Here is a 24,378-nt window from a genome sequence, read left to right on the forward strand (position 1 = left end):
TACTAACCAACTGAAATAAAAATTGAAAATGTCAATTCGGTCAGTCAGTCTAAATAATATTGTGTCCGAGTCGTCAGCAACTTGCAGATTGTTGCGCATATTATGAAACTATCATCGGGGCTAGATCTAGAATGGCGCGCTGTTTCGCTTTTCATTATCGCACGCGCGACGCAATATGTATCGTACCATAAACTATCACTGTCTCGTTTCATTCATTAATGTGTGAAACCGAACATCATTGTAAATGTCAACTATATATCAAAGTCAGTGTCACGTTTTGTCAAAAATTAGTCAATGTCAAACTTTAAAGTTTGTTGAAGTTTCATTTTGATTGCTGCGACAAACAAACAAAAAAATGAAAACAACAAAACAATCTGACAATCCTCCTCGACAAAGCAAGCGAGTAATTTATCTTTATCAATTCCCCATTCAAGGTCAGAATATTTGTATTCTAATCAGTTGGCCCGTTGCCGCCTGTGGCCACGCAAGTTCATCACAAAGTATTAATTTAAAAAACAAAAAACTTCTTATCATGGCTTTTGCAATGTTGAAGTTGGTAAAATCAGAAGTAAGTTTAAATTTATTCGCCTACTCATAGATTTTACATGAATTCGTGTTAAATATCTACATTTCCAAAATATGTGAACAGTCTTATTTCAATGTTTGCCTTAATTACATTAGTATTAATTATTTACTAAATTTTATCTTTCTTCGTTCGTTCTCGAGAAATAATATTTTGTCTTAAATTATTATGGACCGAACACGGTTTTATTTATTCACATATTTTTTTTTTGCCTTGTTTACTCTTACTCCTTATGAAATTTAGAAAAGCAATGAGATCTTATACATCATTCACTCAATTTGGTATTAAAAATGGTTACATTATTCATAGTTTATTGAGTAGCATTGGTTGCGCAGCAGAATGTTTGTAACTTTTTATTTCATCATGTTTTTGTAGCATTTTATTTCAGTAGGTATTACTCGTAATTGTGTATGTATCATGTTGTGATCTACTCGATTTACAATGTAATTTATAAAATATAAATTATATATATATGCATAACTAGGTTAACAAGACCCATTTTTTTAAGTTCAAAGGATTTATACTGTCAATATTTTCTTACATAAAAAATTTATTACTGTATATAGGTATTATAATTTTCATGCCATTTACCCTTTAAATAGCATTAAATTCAAATTAAACTTGGAATATTGTAATAAGTTTACAATCCACTAGGCTTGACAACAGGTCGACAATGGGCTGAATAATATTACCCCCTTGGCACTTGCTGTGATAAAAAATGAATCAGTATTAAGTGGTGTTTTCCCTGTCACTTTTACAGTTAAAAATTATCCTTTTAAAACAGCCATGTAATTCAAATTTAAAAAACTTGATATGCTTGTTGTGCACTATATCAACTTGTCATTGGTTGTGAAACATGAATCTTTCAAAATCTACTTTGCTATTCTAGGTCTATACTGTAGTAGAATCAAAAAGAATAACATTATTGTGCAATACTGGCATAATATGGAGGATACTTGCATTATTGAATACATATTTTGTGATATAGTTACATATAAAATCACACTGTATTTATGTCGAAAGGTATAAGCCAACTCCACACTTAAGCATTATAGTTATGGGAGTAGAAAGTTGAGCTTTTGCTACAATTGCCCTGAAGATAAATTATTAATACAATCTAATAAATCAATACAATAACTCTTTATTGCACCACAATAAATAACAGTAAATTCACAATCATGTATAAAAAATACAGTAGCAAAAGGCGACCTTATCACTCAAAGCGATCGCTTCCAGGTAACCTGTAAATTGAGTTTCTCCCAATGTCTCACTGATGTTATTAAATCTGTGGTCTCATTTCTATATATATTTTGTAATATACAGATTTCCATTTTACATCTGCAGGTTCAAAACTGTAGTTCCCGTTAAGATTTTTGCCCCATAAAAGTATATTTTGTTTGAATTTTTTCTTTTGTAGTCTCGGCTGTTACTGCAAAGGAACTACAGCAGCTCAGCACCCACCACAAAACTGTTTATTGACGGCCAGTTTGTGGATTCAAAGACAAACAATTGGATCGAACTCACAAACCCTGCCACCAATGAAGTTATTGGAAGGTAACTGAAAACATAATGATCCGTTGTATTAAAATAATAATAATAGAAATCATTACATTTTACAAGTCATCATCAGTTAGAGTTTATTTAGCAAAACATAGTGAGAGTATTAAATTTTTTCTCAATTACAGAGCTGCCATTGATGGATCAACTTAACAATATGTGCCTTTTAGCTATTTTATAACAACTAATTGTAGGGTTTGTCTGAGTGTAGGCTTAAATAAATAAGTGACAATTTATCTACTTTATGTAGATACTTATATGCTTATAATACATCTTTCAATATTTGTATATTTCACTGTACCTACATTATTTTCAACAAAATTCTAACTTCAATTGTCTAAGTTAACTTCTTTTCCCACGGATTCGGGTTCCTCGGACTCTAAGATTGTGTACAAATGAATTGAATGAATTTCCTTTAATTAGACTTTCTATTAAAAACTGTACTTCTTAAAAAGTACTTTTAATTAAAATTATGCGGCGCAAAAAATTCAAATGGGGAATTAGAGATATACTCAATAAAATTGGGTGAAAAAAGGTCAGCTTAGCCAATTAAATAATCACAATACGTAATAACTGGAAATCTTGAAAACAAGTTATTTATTTTCTGATATCTCCCCTTATCTTTACCACCAGTGTTCTTGCTATCTGTTTCTTATATCATGTGTTATATCAAGTGGCCTAGTAACATGTACTTTTTGCCTCTACATATTACATATTTAATTTATCTTTGAATAAATCTGATGTGTGTGTAGAATTACAGTTATCATTTTTATATTTGTTTTATCTAATGGGTTCAGTTCATGAAGTAATAGTTCCATACACTGATTTAAAGTTTTTAAAAAGTATATATTCATTGATGTATGACCTCCAGCTAAAACTAATTTAAATTTCTTTAGTCATTTTGTTCAGTTTCAATGAAAAATAACCTAGGGTAAATTTTTTCCAGAAAGCAAGTAAATTTCTTCCCGTAGAATAAGTGATAAACGAGTAATGTTTTAAGTAATTAATTAATAATAATTATTTTCTATTTCAGAGTACCTGAAACAACACAGCAAGAGCTTAAGGCTGCATTGGAGTCGGCAAAGAAGGCGTACAAATCATGGGGTCAAAGCACGATCATGACTCGCCAACAACTGATGTTCAAGTATGTATATACATTAACGTCACGTGGAATTTCCAGATAAAATTTACCCTATTTTGTTACCCTTCAGGTCTCTTCTATCTCTGTACCAAATTTCGTCGAAATCGGTCAAAAAGTTTTAAAAAAAATACCAGAACACAAATCTCTTCTCTTTATAATCACTAAATTATATATGTATAGTTAAGTCCCTCTCTTATCTCTATCTATGTAGGTGCTATTCTCTGAATGATGTGGACAGTTTTTATTCCTGTTCAAAATGTTGGAAAGAGTTCGGATCGCTAGTAATAGTATATATTTAAGCTGTAGCTGTTTAAATTGACAACTGCAAACAACTGTTTCAGAAATCAAAAGTTCGGGAAAGAAAGCAAATAGTCCATTAAAATTTATTTTTATAAACTAAAATGGTTTTTATAAATGCTAATAAATTGACTAAAAAGTCATCAATGTACCACCTGTGTTATTGTATTTATTCTTGTTTCAGATTCTCACGTTTGTTGAGAGAGAACCAATCAAAATTGGCGGCAAAAATAACGGAGGAGCAGGGCAAGACCATAGCCGACGCCGAGGGCGACGTGTTGAGGGGCATTCGTAAGTGCATTTGACATTTCACCTTTATTCTAGTGGATTGTGTTTAAAATGTAAATGTATTCTAGTAAGGCAATAACGTGTCGTCGAACGAATAATCAATTGTTTGTGAAGTAATGATAGCTTTTGGTTCTGTCTACCCCATTAGGTTGGAAGTATGTTTACTCTCATAAGATTAACTAACAATACAAAGTACGGAAATACCCCTTTTATAAGCCGCCTCGGCGGTATTAGACGGCGAAAATTATCGCCTACCGCCAAACCCAACCGAATGAAAATGCAATAAAATAACGACATTATTATTCTAGTATATTAAACTTAAAATCCAAAAACACAATGTCTTCTGCGAACTCCGTCTTAGGTAATAGCGGACAATTCGTTAGCGGGTTCAAATGGACCCTAGTCATACGAAAATAGACTTCTGCTTTCATCGGTGTAATTAATAAAAGTGTTAATATTGCACCTACTTTATTGTTATTTCAGAACTGGTTGAACATTGCTGCAGCATCACAACCTTGCAACTCGGCGACAGCATCCAGAATATCGCTAAGGATATGGACACGCACTGTTACAAGGTTCCTTTGGGAGTTGTTGGCGGTAAGCGAATACTTTATCCACATCCCTAAGTTAGGTCTATAACATTCTCGATCGCGGTATGTGGAAAGATGTAGTCTTTGCCTACCCCACCAGGAAAGTGGGATGATTTTATCGTATGTAACATTCACAGGGATGTCGTAAAAAACGATTAAGAGAATAACTATATTTATATATTTGAAACTTCCATGCTGGTCTGGACGCGGGTAAATAACATAAGGTGCCAGTTGCTACTCTTTCCGCGCAGGTTGTAAAAGTCAATCAATGGAAAATATTTAAGGCGATGGGCTAGCGATTATTCGTCCGTATCTGAACCTCCAACATCAAGCCAACTTACCTTGGAGTCATTGAAACTATCCCTTAAAGAAGATTTATCGTTGTAAGGATTGATTTCTCATTTAACACCCCCATTTAGCGGCCAGGGCAAAGTGAGAACCGAACTTTCTCTGATTGTCCTGGGTCTTGGGTGTATATCTGTATAAGTATACTTTACACAAGTACTCAACGATAGTATACTTAACACAAGTCTCGAACTTATTTGGAGGCTAACTTAATCTGTGTAATCTGTTCCATTTATATTTATTATTAATATTTTCCATATTTTTGGTGCAGGTGTAGCTGCATTCAATTTCCCCGTGATGATTCCCCTATGGATGTTCCCACCAGCGATTGTAACTGGCAACACTTGCATCATCAAACCTTCGGAGCAAGATCCTGGGGCTACCTTGATGATGGCAGAACTCTTACAGGAAGCAGGGGCACCTAATGGAGTAGTCAATGTAAGTAAAATTAATTTGTAACAAGCAACATTGTCTTTCATCTTGCAAAGCACAAAATACCTAATGGAGTAGTAAATATAATCTGTTGCTGGCAATACCATACTATCCAACACTTAGAAGGAACAAGCCATAGCACAGCACGTAGAATGAACCGTGTTTGGACCCAACCATAGATCATGGTTACATATTAACTGCTCTAAATGTGCAGGATTCCTTACAATGTTTTTACTTAACTTTTTGAACATCAAACCACTGGGCCGTCAATGCTCATGAGCTGATGATTATAATATACATACATAAAATCACGCCTCTTTCCCGGAGGGGTAGGCAGAGACTACCTCTTTCCAGTTGCCACGATCTCTGCATACTTCCTTCGCTTCATCCACAATGATGATGATTTTAATATGGACGGCTTTATTTTATTGCAGGTAGTCCATGGCACTCACGATGTGGTGAACTTCATATGCGATGAGCCAGATATCAAGGCGGTATCGTTTGTGGGAGGCGACGCCGCGGGAAAACATATATACAAGAGAGCGTCTGCAGCCGGTATTTATGCAAAATAAATATATGGAGATTCTTCTTTTAGGCGTTGGGCTAGCAACCTGTCACTATTTGAATCCCAATTCTATCATTAAGCCTAACAGCGGAACGCGGCCTTTAGTCTTTCAAGACTGCTGGCCTTGTCTACCCCTCAAGGTATAATCACGTCTATATCCGTGATTGTATAAATGGATGAATTATATCAACTTTGTAATGGTCTATAAAGAGGAGTTTTAGGTGTATCCTTTCCTTATATATATTTATCACGCAGACACCCCGCGTTATGGAGAAGACGGATGCGTCAATCTTGAAAACTCTTTAAACACGTTTAGTTGGTAGATTATTAATGCGTCTATTACGAGCAATTCTTAAAAATTACTAACAAGAAGTTTTTCTGTTAGTAAATCATCAATAGAAAATATTTACCGAAACATTTCCATGATCTTAAAGTGCTGTTTACATGCTATTTCGCTTATTTCCACTAGGTATTTCATAACTGCCATAAAAAATACGCTATGATAAGAGATTTTACGGGTGTTTCGAAATGTTTAATTCCCTCTTTTACAGGCAAACGAGTACAAAGTAACATGGGCGCGAAGAATCACGGCGTGATAATGCCTGACGCCAACAAAGAGCACACTCTGAATCAGCTGGCCGGCGCCGCGTTCGGGGCGGCTGGACAACGTTGTATGGCGCTCAGTACCGCCGTGTTTGTTGGTAAGACGAATATATTTAAGCTCATTGACCTTGTAGTTTTGTGTCTTCAAAGCAAAAATACTAGCCTTGTTGGTTTTGAGTTGTATCAAATAGCAGAACCAGAAGGCTAGAGAAAATTTTAATCAGGAGTGACGAAATAAACCAAAAGCAAAAATAATTTTAAAAAAAATTGACCTTGCACATCTTGGTCTTGTATAAAACTACAACATCATCTTCCTGAGGCCAGTGCGCAATATACCACCCACTTAATTTCTCCGTTTAACAGAAAGGGTGCTATGAGACATATTATGTCCGCCCATTGTCTGAACATTTTTTGCACAATAAAGTTTAAATAAATAAATAACATAATCTGAACTAATTGATAGGACAAATTTGTATGGCGCTAAGCAATGCCGTGTTTGTTAGTCTGGTATGTCACTAAAATTGAACCGTACACATCATAGTTTTCTTAGGAGCGAACAATTACGATCTCCTGACGCCGAAAATATACACAATCGATTTTCAGACTTTTTAAATTTGTCAAACATCTATCCATGATTGTTGAGCAGCCAAAGTGACGCAATACATCCTTATTTAACACCTGTCATAATGATTCATCAATATTATTATCTGTTACAGGAGAGGCCAAGGAGTGGATCCCAGACTTGGTACAACGTGCTCAAGCTTTGAAAGTTAATGCAGGTCACGTGCCCGGCACCGACGTGGGACCCGTCATCTCCGTCAAGGCAAAGGAACGCGTATTAAGACTTGTAGAATCAGGTTCGTATTAATCTTTGACATTTCAACGAACAGCCCAAGACCGCGGCGTCTAGACAATTTAATATGTGGGTTAAACTAAAAGAGAATTTATCGGAATTATCGCGAGAAGGGAAATTAATCGGTTTTTTTGTAATACGAAAGACTCGTGTTTCAATTATTCTAATTTATGTACAGGAGTAAAAGAAGGCGCCAAACTCGCCCTCGACGGGCGCGGAGTCAAAGTGGCCGGCTTCGAGAAGGGCAACTTCATCGGGCCCACCATCATCACACACGTCCAACCGAACATGGAATGCTACAGAGAAGAAATCTTCGGCCCAGTCCTAGTATGTCTCTTTGTGGACACCCTAGACGAAGCCATTCAAATGATCAACGCGAACCCATACGGGAACGGAACGGCCGTATTCACAACGAACGGCGCGACTGCGAGAAAATTCGCGGCTGAAATCGACGTCGGCCAAGTCGGTGTAAATGTCCCCATCCCCGTTCCGTTATCTATGTTTTCATTTTCAGGCACTAGAGGCAGTTTCCTAGGAACTAACCACTTCTGCGGGAAGCAAGGCCTCGATTTCTATACTGAATTGAAAACTGTAGTGTCCCATTGGAGACAGAGTGACGTATCTCACACCAAGGCAGCTGTGTCTATGCCCACTCAACAATAATTCCATAGGCTAAGATTAAAGTGAATATTTATTCTATGTTTAAGAAGTATATTGATGTATATTTTTTATATGAATTTATTTTGTGATTTTATTGCCATGTTTTCCATTATATACAAAATTATTTTTATTTACTTTTCTATCATTTTATATTCCGTGATGGCTTACTGTCTTTTCAAATCATCTAAAGTCATTAGGTACCTGTAAATGTTGTTAAATGTATTTACAAGTATGAACTGTAAACTGTCACTTGTTGTTAAGCACTATTTTATACTTTAGATATATATTTTATATTTTAATGCGTCTTTTATTCCGAATCCTGATGCAAAACGTTGATGGACCATAGGATCAGAAACGACCCAAAGGAATGCCACAAATGAGGCAGCAGGCAGTACATGTAGAAGTAGAAGGAGGTGTATCAAATAGTAGTAGAAGAAGAATAATAATCGCCATAAACAAACATTAAGTGATGTTTCTGTTGAAAAAGATGCAGCGTTATATTGAGGTTGCCTTGTATTACAGATTAGTAAGCACGTGCATATCGTAAATTTGTGAGCAAACGCTACTCTGAAGGGGGAGGTACTTTTAGGATAACTAAGCCGGAGCATTGATTTATTTTCATGTCTAAAAGTAAAAACCTACACAAAAACAAGAAGTAAAGAGGAAATCGCTGAAATCCACAATAAGTTCATGTTAAGAAATCCAATAGCTAAAAATAATTGGACGAGGCGAGGATAGGACCAAAAATTCTTTTTAAAATGATAACAACGCCACTTCTATTAAAACCTTCGCATCTGTGCTCAACTGCTTATAATATTAAAAAGAAACTGTTTACTTGTCAATGTGATTATGTCATATCAATGTCATTCATACGTAAAGAAGGTAAAACAACAAAAACAAAACAAAAGAGGTAGGTACCTACACATTGAATAACACCGCGGGAAGTTAAAATTAAATTAAACTTTCTTTTGTTTGTTGATTTCTATAGTTTTATTTATATATGTAATTAGTTCCGAAGTACCTATGTAACTACCAGTAAAAAGTACACTGGGACAATTCAAAAGCTGATGTAGGTACTAATGACTCACAACACATCTCTTTGTTGATTTATGCATTTGTTTTCTATCATGTCTATGATAGCGTTGAATAGCAATTAAACCTCCGGTAGTCAAGGAGTGATACTGCTCTGTGTGTTAAACCTAAAAATCATGTACCGCATTTTTCTTTAATTTCGTTATTTACGAACTATAGTTATAGCTAGTAAGTTACAATGTTGTTTCTAAATTTACTCAAAAGAATCTGACTTATGAGGCCCGTCTTGCTATCTACAAATAGTCTGTAGTTCTTAAACAACTTCCTTAATGGGCAGTATAAGCATCATCAATGTAAACGTGTGTTTTGTTGTGTAAATATCAGAATTGTTTTCAGTGTCATCCTAATCCAAGTTGTGTGCGATCGTAAACATTGGAACTACTTCCTGGCGGAGCCATTAGACACAAGTTTTCATCAAAAGACCGCCACAATGCGTGGTTATGTGAAATTGTTTGTGTTTTCTTTGTTTTTAACTGTTTGTTCATGTTCTACACCACAATGTAGAAATGAAAAAGGAGAACCTGTTGATTGGTGAGGTTTAAAATAATATTTTTATTTGTTTTGTGAAATCCATTCCTACCTCTCATTTAATTTTTCCCATCCTTGTGTGCATTATGTAATTAGCTTTAAACTAATTTAATTACATTTCATGTGATTCTTTTATTTATTACTGGTTAAATTCACAAAAATATTTAGACTGTAAATTAAAGTATTTTTTAAATCCATAGTAAGTACAAATATAATTTTTCTATTTGAAATGTTTGTTATAATTTAATTTCAGGTTTTACCTTTATAAATTGCCTCGGGAGAGAAATCACCTGAATCCACTTATCCGCCAGGGTGTTGCGTACATGTACCTTACTCCTTCAAAACTGAGGGGAGGCTGGATCATGTCTGATATAGCTATAAGTGATCCACGGTCAATGCTTGGTAGGACACTAGCTCCATTATATCAGGTAGATAACTATGTATTATTAATTATTATGAAAATGTTAATTCTTTGTGAAAAAATTAACATTTTCATAAAAAAGTGGAAAAATTTTTAGAAAGTGGACAGTAAGCTTGCTCGCTGAATAACTCCAGAGAATTAACATAAAAGTAGATATTTTGCTCTTTAAATAAAGTTATGTTAGTTTCATTATAGTAGTAAGTTGTACAAATAATTAATTGAGTCACTAGTTGTATGCAACAACAAGCTTCCATAAAGAGAGTTATGATTGTGGATAAAGCAAAAGAAGTATGGAGTGATCATGGGAAGTGGTAAGATGTAGTCTTTGCATATTCCTTTGGGTCTATGTGTGTAATGTATTACTTGTTATAAAAAAAATGTATTTCAATTTATATTTCAGGATAAAAATATATTATCTGTTGTTTACAATGACCAACCACCATCTCTGGAAAGTCAACCAGATGTTTTGTTGAATATAGCAGAGAAATATTCAAAAACAAAAAGAGGTAAGTACATATAATTTTAATTTAATTTTCTTCCTTTTTATAAAAACAGAAAAATATTTGGTCAGTGTTAATTTTTTTTGTTCATATTAATCACAAATACACTATCTTTAAGTAATAAAGTATCAAACTATCCACTAGTATTAATAGGTACTTACTGTAGTTTATGAACATTACCAGTATAAAAATCCATTAATATTTATTATTTTCTTCAGGACAAATGAATCAAGCTTCTATTAGAAGGTACAAAAAGTTCAAATTAGGAGACAAGTACTATGATGACTATGATTTAGCAGAGATGTGTAAGATGCACTCTAAGTTCATGAAGACCCGAGTGGAAAGCGGCCACACCAAGGGGGTGCTCCTGGGGGATAAATTTACGTCATTGTGGTTGGTCCATTCGGTGCCACGGTTTCCTCCCGTACCAAGTAGTAAGTTTTAATTTTATAAGAAGAAAAAATTTCTATGTATATATATATATTTTTGAATTTTGAATGAAACTCATTGAGTCCTATTTATGTGTCGTCACGATACCTAGTACCTATTCTAGCATACATCTATTCGAATTCTCAGCTCTGTTAAAAATAAAACTCGATTTCCACATAAGTCTCTCCTGGACTCATAATAAACTTTACTTTTACCTTCGATACTGCAAAAAATTGTGCATTTTTCATGGTCATTTCAGTGCACGGATTAAACATAACATCGTACGAATACCCAGCCACCGGAATGAAATATGGTCAATCAGCTCTATGCGTGTCCGTTCAGACGTCCACTTTGAACCAGATTGGGAACCAGTTGAAATACAATGAACCACTCATTGTGCATCATCATATACCTTCGGAACTGGAGGGAGAACTGCCCAATTTGATGGACATTATTAAGAATAAGACTATTGATGCGTCTCCATGGTAAGAACAAACAATTATTTCTTACTAGTGACCAGGGGACACCTGGTATATAAATAAGTATATTGTGTCAAGAGAACATAAGATAGTGGAGTGTCAGTGGAATAGATTTAGTTATTTGTAGTCGGTATCTATAGTAACAAAACACCAGTCCCGGTAGTACAGCACGCGCGACGCCGTTTTTATCGCGCGAAAAACTATCGCTGACCTGTTTCACGTCATCATAACAGCGAAACGGCGAAAGTTTTTCGAGTATATATGTCTAATATAGTATTAGACTAGCACTGTGACTATCGATACTTTTGGCTCCTAGATTTATTTTCTACAGAAGTTACACTTTTTTGTAGGTGATTCTATCGTTCGTTTTGTAGATTATTCTACTTCCTAATATGAAATTATGAGCATTCGAATTGAAGAAATGATAAAAAAGACTCTGTTCCCTTTTTTCTTAGATCTTAAAAATAATCTTTAAAATAAATACAACAAAAGTTAGTCAACATGCCTTCTTCTGAATGTAAACAAACTATAAATAATAGAAATCCATGATATGGGCAGTGAAATCATCAAGCATCAGTTTAACAAAGAGCTTTGTTCTTATTTCAATAATAAAGTGCATCAGTCATCCTAGGCCAATAAGTACATCCCATCCTATATTAAGTATTGCTGTAGTACATACATACATACATAAAATCACGCCTCTTTCCCGGAGGGGTAGGCAGAGACTACCTCTTTCCACTTGCCACGATCTCTGCATACTTCTTTCGCTTCGTCCACATTCATAACTCTCTTCATACAAGCTCGGCGGTTTCGGGTACTTTTGACCTGACCCTTTACCAGGACGTCCTTAATTTGATCAAGATACGTTCGTCTAGGTCTTCCCACTCCGACCTTTCCCTCCACACTCTCCTTGTATATCTGCTTAGTCAACCTGCTTTCATTCATCCTCTCCACATGACCGAACCATCTTAACATACCCTTTTCTATTCCTGTAACTACATCTTCTTTCACATCACAACATTCCCTTATCACGCTGTTCCTTATCCTGTCACTCAATTTCACACCCATCATACTCCTTAACGCTCTCATTTCCACTGCATTTATTCTGCTTTCATGCTTCTTTTGCCATACCCAACTTTCACTCCCATACATTAATGTCGGGACCAACACGCCCCTGTGCACAGCCAGTACTATTGCTGTAGTTGCATCATAAAACCTCTAATAATAATATCAGTGTGATTCATGCCCACGATGTCGACCTCTATTTATCTATTAGATTTTACAAATTTATTTCAACATGTCATATGTAAAAAATAAGGCAAACAATTTTTTTAAATAAAATACATATTTTAACTTTTTAATTTTTTTTAAAATATTTTCATTGAACAGAAAATAATAATAAACCTATCGCGTCGGACTCGCGTACGTAGGGTTATAAATAAATAAATAAATCCCCCCCTTTAATATTAAATTTATTGTTATTTATTGTATTTGTTTTTATATCGCCAACGGAAATACATTTTTACATTTTAGGTACGAAATCCTAAAAATTACCTTTCCACAGAGAAATGTAATGAATGATTTCACTTATAATTAAACCGACAAGAGTTAGTTCCTAATATAATAAGATGAAGACCGATTTATTTTAAGTAAAGATTTCATATGTTACATTTCTATATATGTACTCATATGAATCGTTAAGTATGCTGGCACACATTTAACGTGATAATTAAATTGATAAAAACATTTAAGTACATATGAGTACAATATAAAGAATACTATTTAGAAGTTATTCAAACTTTATCACATCCATTGTTTTATTCCAGAGCAGCTCGGTTGTTTTATCGTCACGGTACCAAGATGATTCCGCTGTGTTTGTGACTTTGCAATTTATAAAATATTGGCCATTTTGTTTGCGCGCGCTCTCACACACAGCTGCATGTATCGCCGTTTGAGATCCCTCGAAAGGATTTTTTGATAATAACGCTATTAAAAATGTCAGTGGTGGCCCAATAATTATATTTGTCCCATTTTTGTATATTTGCGTGCCGACGAATCCTGGATCTACGGCGTTCACGATGACTCTTGATGACTTCAACCTTTTACCTAATTCGTACGTGAATAACATAATACATAGTTTACTATTAGCATAGTGTAATATGGATAAGCCAGATTGCTTCCAACCTTCCAAGTTGACACGTCCAATTTTATGGGTGAGAGACGCGGTATTGATGATCCTGCTCTGTTCTTCCTGATCACCAGATTTTTCTAAAAGCGGTAGAAGTAGAAGGGTTAGCAAAACAGTCCCTAAATAGTTGACTTGCATAACGTAATTGTTTCCATCCGTACTCATATTTCCTGCAGCCACACCCGCGTTGTTTACTAGTATATGTAGCTTAGTTTCCTGTTCTATAACTTTCGTTGCGAATTTCCTCACAGAAGCAAATGAAGATAAGTCGAGATATTCGAATTGTACATTTTGGTTACCAGAATATTGGATGATCAGTTCTTGAGCGGCGTTACCCTCGTCTTCAAAAGGGCAGGCGACGATGACTCTGGCCCCTCTAAGGGCTAAGTCTTTGGCTATTTCGAGCCCCATGCCCGAATTGCCTCCCGTGACGATAGCGGTCTTCCCGTCGAGTCTCCTTTTCGATTTACAAATCACATTTGTATTTTTCTGATATACTGCTAGTATCAGTATAAGTAGAATAAAACAATATATAATTACGAGTACTGTCATGTCTCCCTCCTTTAATTGTTCTTGATAAATGGGCGAGTAAATTGAATGTCAGTTTATAAATTATTCCACAAAAATACTTGAATCGATAACTTACTTTTACCCTTGGCTTTGCTTGTTAATTGTTTTGCTTGTTTATATGTTTCAAAATTAAATATAAAAAAAGCGTATTAAATTTCTCACCATTTAACCACTGCTCTCTATAATTTATTGAAATGAAGTTCAGTTATTCTTGTAAAAGATACTTTGTAAAGCCTGAAGCAGTACCTAGGTAACATTTAATCAGACAGACAACAAAGAGCAACCTTGGCTTTTATAATATCCGTTTAAACTGTTTTATAATTATGTAAATTATCTTTTAAATTATACATTCATATAATGTCAAGTCTAATATTGGAATTAAGACCTTTAAATTTTTTGCAAATGAGTATTTGTATTTGTTTACGCCCATAGAAATGGGAACAATATAAGGTCATTGAAATGCCATATTGTACTAAAACTAAAGGAATGATGGATCGACTTCTTGTATCACACATTATTGCGCCCTTTTAAAGCTGGAAAATAAATCTTATTTAAGATACATAATAAGAACGTAATGATATCACAGCCATTTATTTTCAGATTCACATTCACAAGTACTTCCAATTTCTATAGTTTTTTTTTGGAAATACTTTATGGTACATAACAAATTTTTAGAAGCACAAAGTATGACAAAAAATATATAATTAGTCTTATACTAGAGGCCGTCTGCGACTTCGTCCGCATGGAAACCCTATCAATCCCGCGGGAACTCTGGGATAAAAAGTAGCCTATGTGTTATTCTGGGTCTTCAGCTACCTACATACCAAATTTCATGGTAATCGGTTCAGTAGTTTTTGCGTGAAAGAGTAACAAACATCCATACAAACTTTCGCCTTTATAATAGTAGTAGGATTATTCCAAATTCAATGAATGCCTATGCCCGTCTCCTCAGTCTTCATATGTCAAGATGATCCAAATGACCTTATCTCACCTTACCTAATTGGTATATTTTTTTTAATTCGGTTCATATCTTACTCCAGCAAATGTATTTAATTTCTGAGTTCATATGGCAGTCACCTCTGGCTTTTCTAAAGACAGACGATGGAGAACTTATTTATAGGTGAATACCTATGAACAGTGCTCTCTCATATAAATATTTCTTGACTGAGGAAAGTTGCTTAATTTTTTTTTATATCATTTATCACTCCCGATTGGCAATAAGGGCTTCGGCTAGCATGTAAACTAACATAACATCGAATAGCCATTGCTTGCGCTGCGTTTTCGAGTCAATTACTTTAACTATTTAACCACCGGCACAATTTTTTTTATTATTGTATTGTGTAGACAATTATGATGACATTACATGCATTATCTGACAGTCAACCTTTTATTCATTATTCAAAATTTTTTATTCATTATTCATTATTATAGGATATTATTATATCGCTTAATAATTGTCGTATGGTTTAACAACTTGGTTGACGTCAAATAAATTACTTAAAAACTAAGTTTACTGCCGCTTCCAAGGCGTCAGTGCAGAAGAAGCGGTAACAAACTGCACTGCAGCATTTTCATCAACAACGTCAACTTCACAATATTAAATTATACTTAGAATAGAATGTGGACGGGAGAATACATTGTTCACGGGAGATTTATATATTTATGAGATTTAATATTGAAAAAAGAAAAAAAAATATATATATATATATATTATGGATTGCCAATTTTAAAAAGATTATGTACAGAGTGTACTGAAATTTTGATTTAAGTTCAAATTAAACTACAATTAATTACGAGGTTCCTGTGCCAAGCTCGAGCCAGATGTTTTTATCATTAAGGTAATCATCAGTCCTATAATAAGCCTTCTCACAAAGTACTTTCTTTACATACTCTTTGAATTTTCGGTTGGGCATATCAAGAACAGACTCCGGCAACCTATTATAAAATCGTATACAGTTCCCCATAAATGATTTACTGACTTTGCTAAGCCTATGAAACGGCATGACTAATTTATGTTTATTACGTAAATTTCTATCAGTTGTGGCACTAACTTTTTGAAAAAAAGAGGTATTTTTCCTAACATACATTATAAGATCAAAAATGTACTGGGACGCTACTGTAGGTATGTTTATTTTCTTAAAGAGTTAAGTCTTAACGAGTCTCTTGGTCCTAAGCCGTAAATTGCGCGAACGGCCCTTTTCTGAATTATAAAAATAGTTTGTATATCAGCCGCGCTACCCCATAAAAGTAAACCATAAGATAACAAGCTATGAAAATAGCTGAAATAAACAAGCCTAGCTGTAGCTACATCTGTCAATTGTCGGATCCTCCTAACAGCATAAGCGGCAGAGCTAAGTCTATTGGATAGTTTAGAAATATGAGCACCCCACTGTAGCTTTGCATCAATTATAATTCCTAAAAACTTTGTATTTTCAACAAATTCTAATTTCTGGCCTTCCAGTATTATGTCAGTATTGGCCTGCCATACGTTTGGAAGGGTAAATTTAATGCATTGGGTCTTATTAGCATTTAAAAGAAGATTGTTGGTTGAGAACCAGATAGATATGGCCGACAGTATATTATTAACCGAACTTACATTTTCGCTATGGCGATCTAATTTAAATATTAAAGAAGTGTCATCGGCAAACAGCACTATACCCGCCTGTTTTTCCACCATAAAAGGCAGGTCATTGACATACACCAAGAAGAGGAATGGTCCTAAAATTGAGCCCTGAGGAACATACATTGAGACGCTTGATCCGCTTGACTTTACTCCATTAATATCTACAGTTTGAAGCCTATCAGTCAAATAGGATGCCATTAGTTTAGTTGATTTGTGGTCAAACCCATATTGACGAAGTTTACGCAAAAGTGTCTGATGATCTACGCAATCATATGCTTTAGAGAGATCGCAAAAGACTCCAACTGAATCCTGTGAACTCTCCCACGCGTCATAGATTTGAGTAACAAGTGCTACTCCCGCATCAGTGGTGGACTTCCCGGCAGTGAACCCATATTGTTGGGAATGGAAAATGTTATTAATTTTAAAATATTGTTGCATTTGATTAAGCATCAATCTTCTCAAACACCTTGCTCAAAACTGGCAATATAGAAATAGGTCTATAATTGCCAAGGACTGTTTTCTCCCCTTTTTTGAATAGAGGTATTAATTTGCTACATTTCATTAAATTTGGAAAAATACCCTCATCAATACATTCATTAAATATAAAAGCTAGATCAGATGCAATAATATCTATGATTTGACTTATGATACTAACAGACATACCCCAATGGTCTTCAGACCATTGTTTTTTGGGTTAAGCATATAAATTAAGTGGGTGTTAACTTCTTTATTTTTTATAGGTATCACATAGAAAGTTTCGAGACGCTTGTCGGTCGGAAGTTTTTGTCTTTCGCCAAGAGCGCCATGTTCAATGACGATTTATATAGTGGGTTGGTGGCCGAGGTATTGCAGTCAGACTTACTGGTGGAATCCTGGACTAACGGACCTGGAACTTTAGACTCCGAGTGCAATAGGAATTTCCAGTAAGTATAGTCTGTACGTAGTATCGTTTTAACGAGTATATTTTATTCGCTAAGAGTGTAATATTCAATGAAGATACATACATATATAGTCACGTCTATATCCCTGAGGTTGACAGAGCCAACAGTCTTGATGTAACTGAAAGGCCACGTTCAGTAGGGCTTCATGATGAAATTGAGATTCAAATAGTGACAGGTTGCCAGCCCATCACCTGCAAGAGGAATCACAAGTTTATATCCTTTTGTCGCCTTTTACGATTACAAAAGATATGGAGTGGTTTCTATTCTAAAATGCCCAAAATCACACGTCACAACATAACAGACAATGAAAATTGGACTTATTTCGGGGTTAGTTCAATCTGTGTAATTTGTCCCGTATTTATTTGAATAATACCCATATATTTCTTTCTCAGAGTACGCAACATCGAGCGGCTAAAGTTCCCTATAGCTAAAATGTCTTTCACGTCGCACAACGACCACTCAAAATGGGCGGTGGCTGTGGCACATAAGATGCACAACAGTCAGGACACTAAAGTCGCCGATTACTGGGTTTGTGTCGGCGATATCAATAGAGCGGTAAGTTCATATTCGATTTTTTAAATTTATTATTATGGGACATTTCAACATCAGTCAATAATTGTCATTTCTTTTGGTTTCACAACGTTGGTTGACGTCAAATAAATTACTCAAAACTAAGTTTACTGCCGCTTCCGAAGCGTCAGTGCAGAAGAAGCGGTAACTTTACTCACTTAGTCAGGAACAGAAGAGTGTCGGCTGTCTGTTTTTTTGTCAGTTAGTCAGACGCTATGTTTTGACGTTCACGGTCCGCTAGCAACAGGTTTACAGTAGTTAAAATCCTAAAGTCACATATATTTTGATTAAGATTACAATGCATCATTAGGTACTTTATGGCGTAGATACTGATTGTAACATGACCCATGTACCTACCACAAAATGGCGGATGTTCTATGTGCAGTATACCAAATATTTTTATGCATCTACATAACATATCCATTCTTTTATTCCGTATTGTAATGTATGCATCTACATAACATGGATATGTTATGAAGATGCATACATTGTTATGCAGATGCATACATATCCACGTTATGTAGATGCATACATTACAATACAGAATACAAAAACAATAAGACGTCGCTAGTTTTTGAATGTATATATGTTTTATTTTTAGCTACCACAAGAATCGCGCGGTGGCGGGACTGTTTGTACGTCGGGGCCAATTTTATGGGGCAACTTTGCCCATCTCATTGAAACCGTTCAGACGTGTAGTTAGAAGGCTGTTGACTTGAGTTAATACAGTTTAGTTGTAGTATTTACCATAGAAATTGCAGTAAGATTGCAATATTGCTATAAGGTAGGTTTTGACTTACTTTAATTTTGTATTTTTATTTCTATTTCGAATTCATGTAAGCAAATAGACCGTTTATAATAAACTATTCTAAGTTAAAGATTGTGAATTTGCTATCGCAGTGTAAAATATTGATAACAAACGTTATTGTAAAATAGCTTACATATATATATTTACACGTTCCAGTTAAAGATTTGTTATAAGTGAGATATTTTCTAGCGCTCATGTTTAGTTAGGAAAGCCCGTTATATGTCACAAAGTAGTTTAGTACAAAACTATAGTTAATGTGATGATTATTGAACTTTATCGATCTGTGATCAGAGGATGTGATTAAATAAGTGCCTAAATATTATCATTATTCGGCCGAATAGTCAATATCTTTCAATACATTGTTCGAAAGATGAACAAAACTCTAAAACAAAATATTTCTTCGTGTTTAATAACTTTAGTAACTTTACAAATGTAAACGAAGAGAGATTTTGTTATTGATTCATCAAAGGCGAAGTTACTTTCTGCTCTCTTTACTAGACGGTCTTTTTAAATGTAGACGTCATTTTTAAATTAAGGTATGCAAGTTTTGAATAGCTAAGGCTTAATTTAATGAAGTTGTAAATGCCATATATCTTAAGTGAAGGTTGAATCTATTAAAAGTATTGTTTACGCTCATTATTCTTTCTTATAAGAAATGAAGTGTTAAAATTCATCTTTTTCAAATTAAAATATTATAAATAAGATAGTAATTGGCAAGTTTTATATTAAGGAACTAAGGACTGAAATGAATGAACTTAAATGTTTTACAAAAGTATTTGGGCAATTCAAGTAAGATAATATAGATTTCTGTGGATCAAAGAAATCATAACAAACTAATCACTGTATCTTGTGGCCATAGATTAATAGTATTAATATACCTAGATTAGAGAAACAATTGTCATACTGTTAATAAATCCTTGATAGAATCTTTGTTTTATTTCTGTTACATATTATAATAAGACAAATGTATTTATTACAAAAAATGTATTTATTATAAATCTATCATAAAAAATGTGAAAAAGATGAAATTAGATTTGGGCTCAAATCATACAATCTGAGGGTGCAAAGACCACGCAAATCAAGAAAAAAAAAAAACAAATTAAGAACATATAAATTATAAGCCGATTTCCACACAAGTACATACATACAATAAAGTCTTCATCCCTTACGGGGTAGACAGAGCCAACAAAAAGACGGCCACGTTCAACTGGATAGTTTGTTTTACATAGGTTGGATGAAAAAATGAAGATTTAGGTTAAAATTATAGCTGTTATAATAATTTTTATCGCTATATTATTTGTATAAGTAAACGCTCAAAGCTTCATAGTCCAAATATATAATATGCACTCAGATTAGTTGGTATAGTTGCTTGTAAAAACTTAAAATTTTATTGGTATGGTATAAAAAAATTACGACCTAGCAATTTCTGCCGCCAAGATATGCAAGAAAATGTTTTATGTGGGTTATATTTGGTTTTTTATAGTTTTTAAAAGCTGTGGACAAGTGCGTTCGGGTACATGGACCGAAAGTAATATAAAATGTAGACTTAATGATGACAACACTGTTGATTGGTACGTATTTTTTACTTTATTATGTAAATATATTTGGCGTGTGGCCTCGCTCTTTTGGGAATTTCTAAAATATGTACGTTACTGCGGACGGTATTGACTATCTTTGTATTAAATATTATCAAAAGCGTTCTACTAGTTTTTAATTTTATTCGTTTCAAAAAAATTCACGCATCTTTTCTGTGTATACAGTTTATTGGTTGGGTTACCCTGTATCATGCGTAGTTGGCTCCTGCCACATGGACCAGTCGCAGTATTGATTATTGTTAGTAATAAAACTTAATAGTTATACTTAAGATCTATTATAATTTGAAGGTTCTACTAGTAATTCATGTATACTAATTACATACGTCTATATCCCTTGCGGGGTAAACAGAGCCAGCAGTCTTGATAGACTAATAGGCCACGTTTAGATGTTAGGCTTAATGATAGAATTGAAATTCAAATAGTGACTGGTTACTAGCCCATCGCCTAAAAGAAGAATCCCAAGTTTATAAGTCCATCCCTTAGTCGCCTTTTACGACATCCATGGGAAAGATATGGAGGGGTTCCATTCTAAAGTGCCGGCAACCACACGGCACTATGTGTAAACCAACTAGGTTGAATAATTTCCGTTTTTTATTTTTTGTATATAATTCAAACTTAGATACTACATCAGGTGGGCTATTTACAAGCCTCCTTCCCGGTCTTTCGTAGAGCGAGGACGCTTCTTCGTTTACTTGACGGAATTCTCAGAAGGACGATGGGAACCTTCCGAAGTCTACATCACGGCCCGGTCGATGCTGTTCAACACTATAGAGCCAATGTTTATGGTAACAAACATGACCATAATGGACTTAAAACTGACTGTCGAATAAAGTGGAGAGAGATTATCCACGGGTATCGTAAAGGCTACTAAGGGCCGCTTCATCTAATGCAATTTGTGCTCTGATCCAATATATGGGCTAGGTTCCCTTGTAAAGGGTGCGAGGACTAGATGGGAGTTGTTTCGTCTCAAAACCTGAATTACCCAATCCAGGGTCACGGTCTAATAGCACACCCCGGAATCCTCTCCTGAGAGGTGAGGTTGTAACTGGGGTTAACGCCAGGATGCCTTGACGGTTATCTGAACAATGTTACTCGTAGAATTTGTTTTTACTTGAACATCTTGTGAAATACTAAAATTATTATCACATCTACACCTTTTAGGAGACAATTTATAGGAATGATATAGCAGTAGTGGTATACACCGAGCGACCAGGGAAGGAAGGGTCGATTGTCCAGGGTGTACTGCTGGCGGATGAAAATGGAGGCATTTGGCTCACACATACCGTTCCTGGACTACCTGATGTCAATCGTAAGTTGAATGTTCGTTGTGTCCAGTAAATTAAAAAAAAAAACAGAAAGCAGTAAAAAAAAATCGTGGGAATTATACTGATGTTTCTCGCCAATGATTTCTCCTTACAGAGGACAAGCTGACATTCCCAGAGGATGAAATAGGAAACGGTCACATGCTGATGTGTATGTCACTAGACCACGCGGGTTTAGATAACATCGCCAAGCTAATTTCTCAAACGGAGCCAGAATTTACTCGAATCACAGTGCCGCGGTTATTGGCAGATTTGCTGCCTACTTGGGCCAGTCTTACGTCGCCATTGCAGAAACTTATAGAGTAATGTATTCATTCAGTTTGTGGTATAACATATTGATTCTTCTATTTTCTATATCTAAAGTGTAATTGTCTGATTGCTGACTGATTTATTAATGCACAGCCTAAAATAATGGACCGATCGGGCTGCAATTTCCCATGCAGATAGTTATTATAATGCCTAAGGAAGGACTTCCCGAATTTCCCCCGGAACGGGAATAAGTGGAACATTTTGAAATCGGGCGCAGCCACGAGCGCTGAACAAACTAGCGCCATTTATGAGCGAATAGTCAACAATTGTGACAGCGCCTCTATTCGAGTGAATGGATCTATGGTATCATAGAGAAAAAATATTTGTTTTAAGAAAGAATCGAGGAATACCATATTATATTACACAATATTATCACGCTAATTTTCTTATTGGTGTCAGGCCTCCCTTTTCCCTTTATGAGTCCGGCTGGAGTCCACTATATCACTAATCTTAAATCAGAACTCGAATGTAGGGATATTAGATTTCGGTCAGTCAGAAGATTTTCAGAAGTGACTCCCATCTAATCTTCAGAACATTGTTAACTGGACAAACGAAGCTTGTATCATGGATACTCGCATGAATTTGTTTTATTTACTTATTACTTATACTTATTGACTACGACACGGCGGTACTCTTATTGTAATCAATTAATAATAACAAATTTTAAAACAGACATTCAATAGTGGGCGACTTTTACACACGGGGAGGAACTCTGAACCCCATTCTGATGGTTCGGAAACCTGGGAGTTCCTACAGCCTGCTGGAAACTTTCGCCAGGGCCAAGAAAGTGGTGCTGGACGTCTACGGGATTCGGAATATGAAGTCTGTTTGTTCTGATATTTATGGGTTAGTATTGTGCTACTATAATATTTTTTGCTCAGGGAATAGCTAAGAATAGGAATGTTCTGCTGATTTTTAAATCCTTTTTTAATCTAAAGTAAAAATCAACAACGATTTCTTAAAGCTATCTTATATAATTAGCAAATACAATATTTTTTAATTGTCACGATCACCCACGCACTTACTTAGGGTGCTCTTGACATTGGCGTGTTCAGCCTGGCATAAAACCTTCGTACTTGTACCAAAATTTAGGTACTTACCTATGGGTACCTTATGCTCATTCATAGAGATCTCATCTAGGTGATAAGTACCAGCTCCAATTCAAAAACGAAAAAGAATCTATTCCTTCATTCAATTATATGTTGGCTAAGACTTAAAATTTAATTGCTATTTCAGCGTTCGTCAAATCCAAGCTATTTCCTTGAAATTCCCCGAGGAAATACACTACGTTGACAACTCCACTGACCGCGCTACGTTCGCGGTGAGCACGGCGGCGCACTGGCAGAGGACAGGGGCCGGACCTGCGCAGTATTGGACCTGCATCAGCAGCCATGAACGAAACAGAATGCTGCGGAGAGGAAGAATGTTATTATGCGTCCAAAGCTACGATGTTTGGATCGCGTTCGATAACTTGAAAATTAAGGAGCCGTCTTGTTAGACATTTATATTTTATTTAATAACTACTTAATTTGTTGGACAAAAGTGGTTTTATTTTGAAATTTATAAACGTCACTTACATCAATAAGGTAAAAACTAAAGTACATCTCTTTCAACTTATACGCGATATAGATGGCAGCACTGTATTTATTTAATATCAACAATTTATGTTAGTGTTAGCAGGATGTTGCCTTTGGTTATTATGATTTAATCATAGACATTGTCATATGATTTGAACAAAAGATAAATGGAGAAGCCAATTTCAGGGGCATATAGTAAAATAAATGTAGTGATCAAAAAGCTTTATTATACAAGAAAGAAGAAGAAGAAAGAAAGAAAGAAAAATATTTTATTTGATATCACAAACTTAATTATACTAAGTAACAGATTTTACAACAAGAATAGGTACTTATTAATGAAAATTAAAGAAAACAGTAAATGTTATAGGAAGTGAAAAAGATCTAAACTAAGAAAACGATAATTTGATGTCTTCCTTTGTAATTATCTTACATTTTGATCTAACAGACATAACGGCCTAACCTAACCTGTACCTGTTTTTAGGAAAACGTGGTTTTGGTAGAAGCGGCGGCAA

At 35.0% G+C, this 24,378-nt stretch overlaps 3 protein-coding genes across 3 annotated transcripts; 2 read left to right on the forward strand and 1 right to left on the reverse strand.

Moving 5' to 3' along the window:
• Window positions 1-397: 397 nt before the first annotated feature.
• On the forward strand, window positions 398-8,213 carry LOC106139510 (probable methylmalonate-semialdehyde dehydrogenase [acylating], mitochondrial). Its single transcript, XM_013340971.2, has 10 exons — window positions 398-568; window positions 2,001-2,137; window positions 3,174-3,284; window positions 3,763-3,869; window positions 4,350-4,463; window positions 5,073-5,239; window positions 5,668-5,788; window positions 6,350-6,499; window positions 7,118-7,258; window positions 7,433-8,213. Exons 1-10 carry the CDS (start codon window positions 533-535, stop codon window positions 7,915-7,917), a joined length of 1,569 nt encoding a protein of 522 aa, XP_013196425.1. The 5' UTR covers window positions 398-532; the 3' UTR covers window positions 7,918-8,213.
• Window positions 8,214-8,797: 584 nt separating this feature from the next.
• Window positions 8,798-23,789, forward strand: LOC106139508 (uncharacterized). Its single transcript, XM_060948036.1, has 14 exons — window positions 8,798-8,977; window positions 9,343-9,537; window positions 9,788-9,962; window positions 10,356-10,461; window positions 10,674-10,889; window positions 11,144-11,369; window positions 17,485-17,667; window positions 18,078-18,240; window positions 18,857-18,948; window positions 21,290-21,443; window positions 21,823-21,967; window positions 22,078-22,282; window positions 22,962-23,135; window positions 23,526-23,789. The coding sequence occupies exons 2-14, from the start codon at window positions 9,437-9,439 to the stop codon at window positions 23,785-23,787; spliced, it is 2,202 nt and encodes a 733-aa protein (XP_060804019.1). The 5' UTR covers window positions 8,798-8,977; window positions 9,343-9,436; the 3' UTR covers window positions 23,788-23,789.
• Window positions 12,561-14,399, reverse strand: LOC106139516 (retinol dehydrogenase 12-like). The gene has a single exon (XM_013340982.2). It carries the CDS (start codon window positions 14,101-14,103, stop codon window positions 13,153-13,155), a length of 951 nt encoding a protein of 316 aa, XP_013196436.1. The 5' UTR covers window positions 14,104-14,399; the 3' UTR covers window positions 12,561-13,152.
• Window positions 23,790-24,378: the final 589 nt, after the last annotated feature.

Source organism: Amyelois transitella, chromosome 15 (genome assembly GCF_032362555.1).
Source record: "Amyelois transitella isolate CPQ chromosome 15, ilAmyTran1.1, whole genome shotgun sequence".
NCBI lineage: Eukaryota > Metazoa > Arthropoda > Insecta > Lepidoptera > Pyralidae > Amyelois > Amyelois transitella.

Coding starts and splice junctions, on each gene's coding strand:
- LOC106139510 (XM_013340971.2), top strand. CDS start 533: ATGGCTTTTGCAATGTTGAAGTTGGTAAAATCAGAA. Junction 569..2,000: donor TGAAGTTGGTAAAATCAGAA/GTAAGTTTAAAT, acceptor TTTCTTTTGTAG/TCTCGGCTGTTACTGCAAAG. Junction 3,870..4,349: donor CGACGTGTTGAGGGGCATTC/GTAAGTGCATTT, acceptor TTGTTATTTCAG/AACTGGTTGAACATTGCTGC.
- LOC106139516 (XM_013340982.2), bottom strand. CDS start 14,103: ATGACAGTACTCGTAATTATATATTGTTTTATTCTACTTATACTGATA.
- LOC106139508 (XM_060948036.1), top strand. CDS start 9,437: ATGCGTGGTTATGTGAAATTGTTTGTGTTTTCTTTGTTTTTAACTGTT. Junction 10,462..10,673: donor ATATTCAAAAACAAAAAGAG/GTAAGTACATAT, acceptor TATTTTCTTCAG/GACAAATGAATCAAGCTTCT. Junction 10,890..11,143: donor GTTTCCTCCCGTACCAAGTA/GTAAGTTTTAAT, acceptor TGGTCATTTCAG/TGCACGGATTAAACATAACA.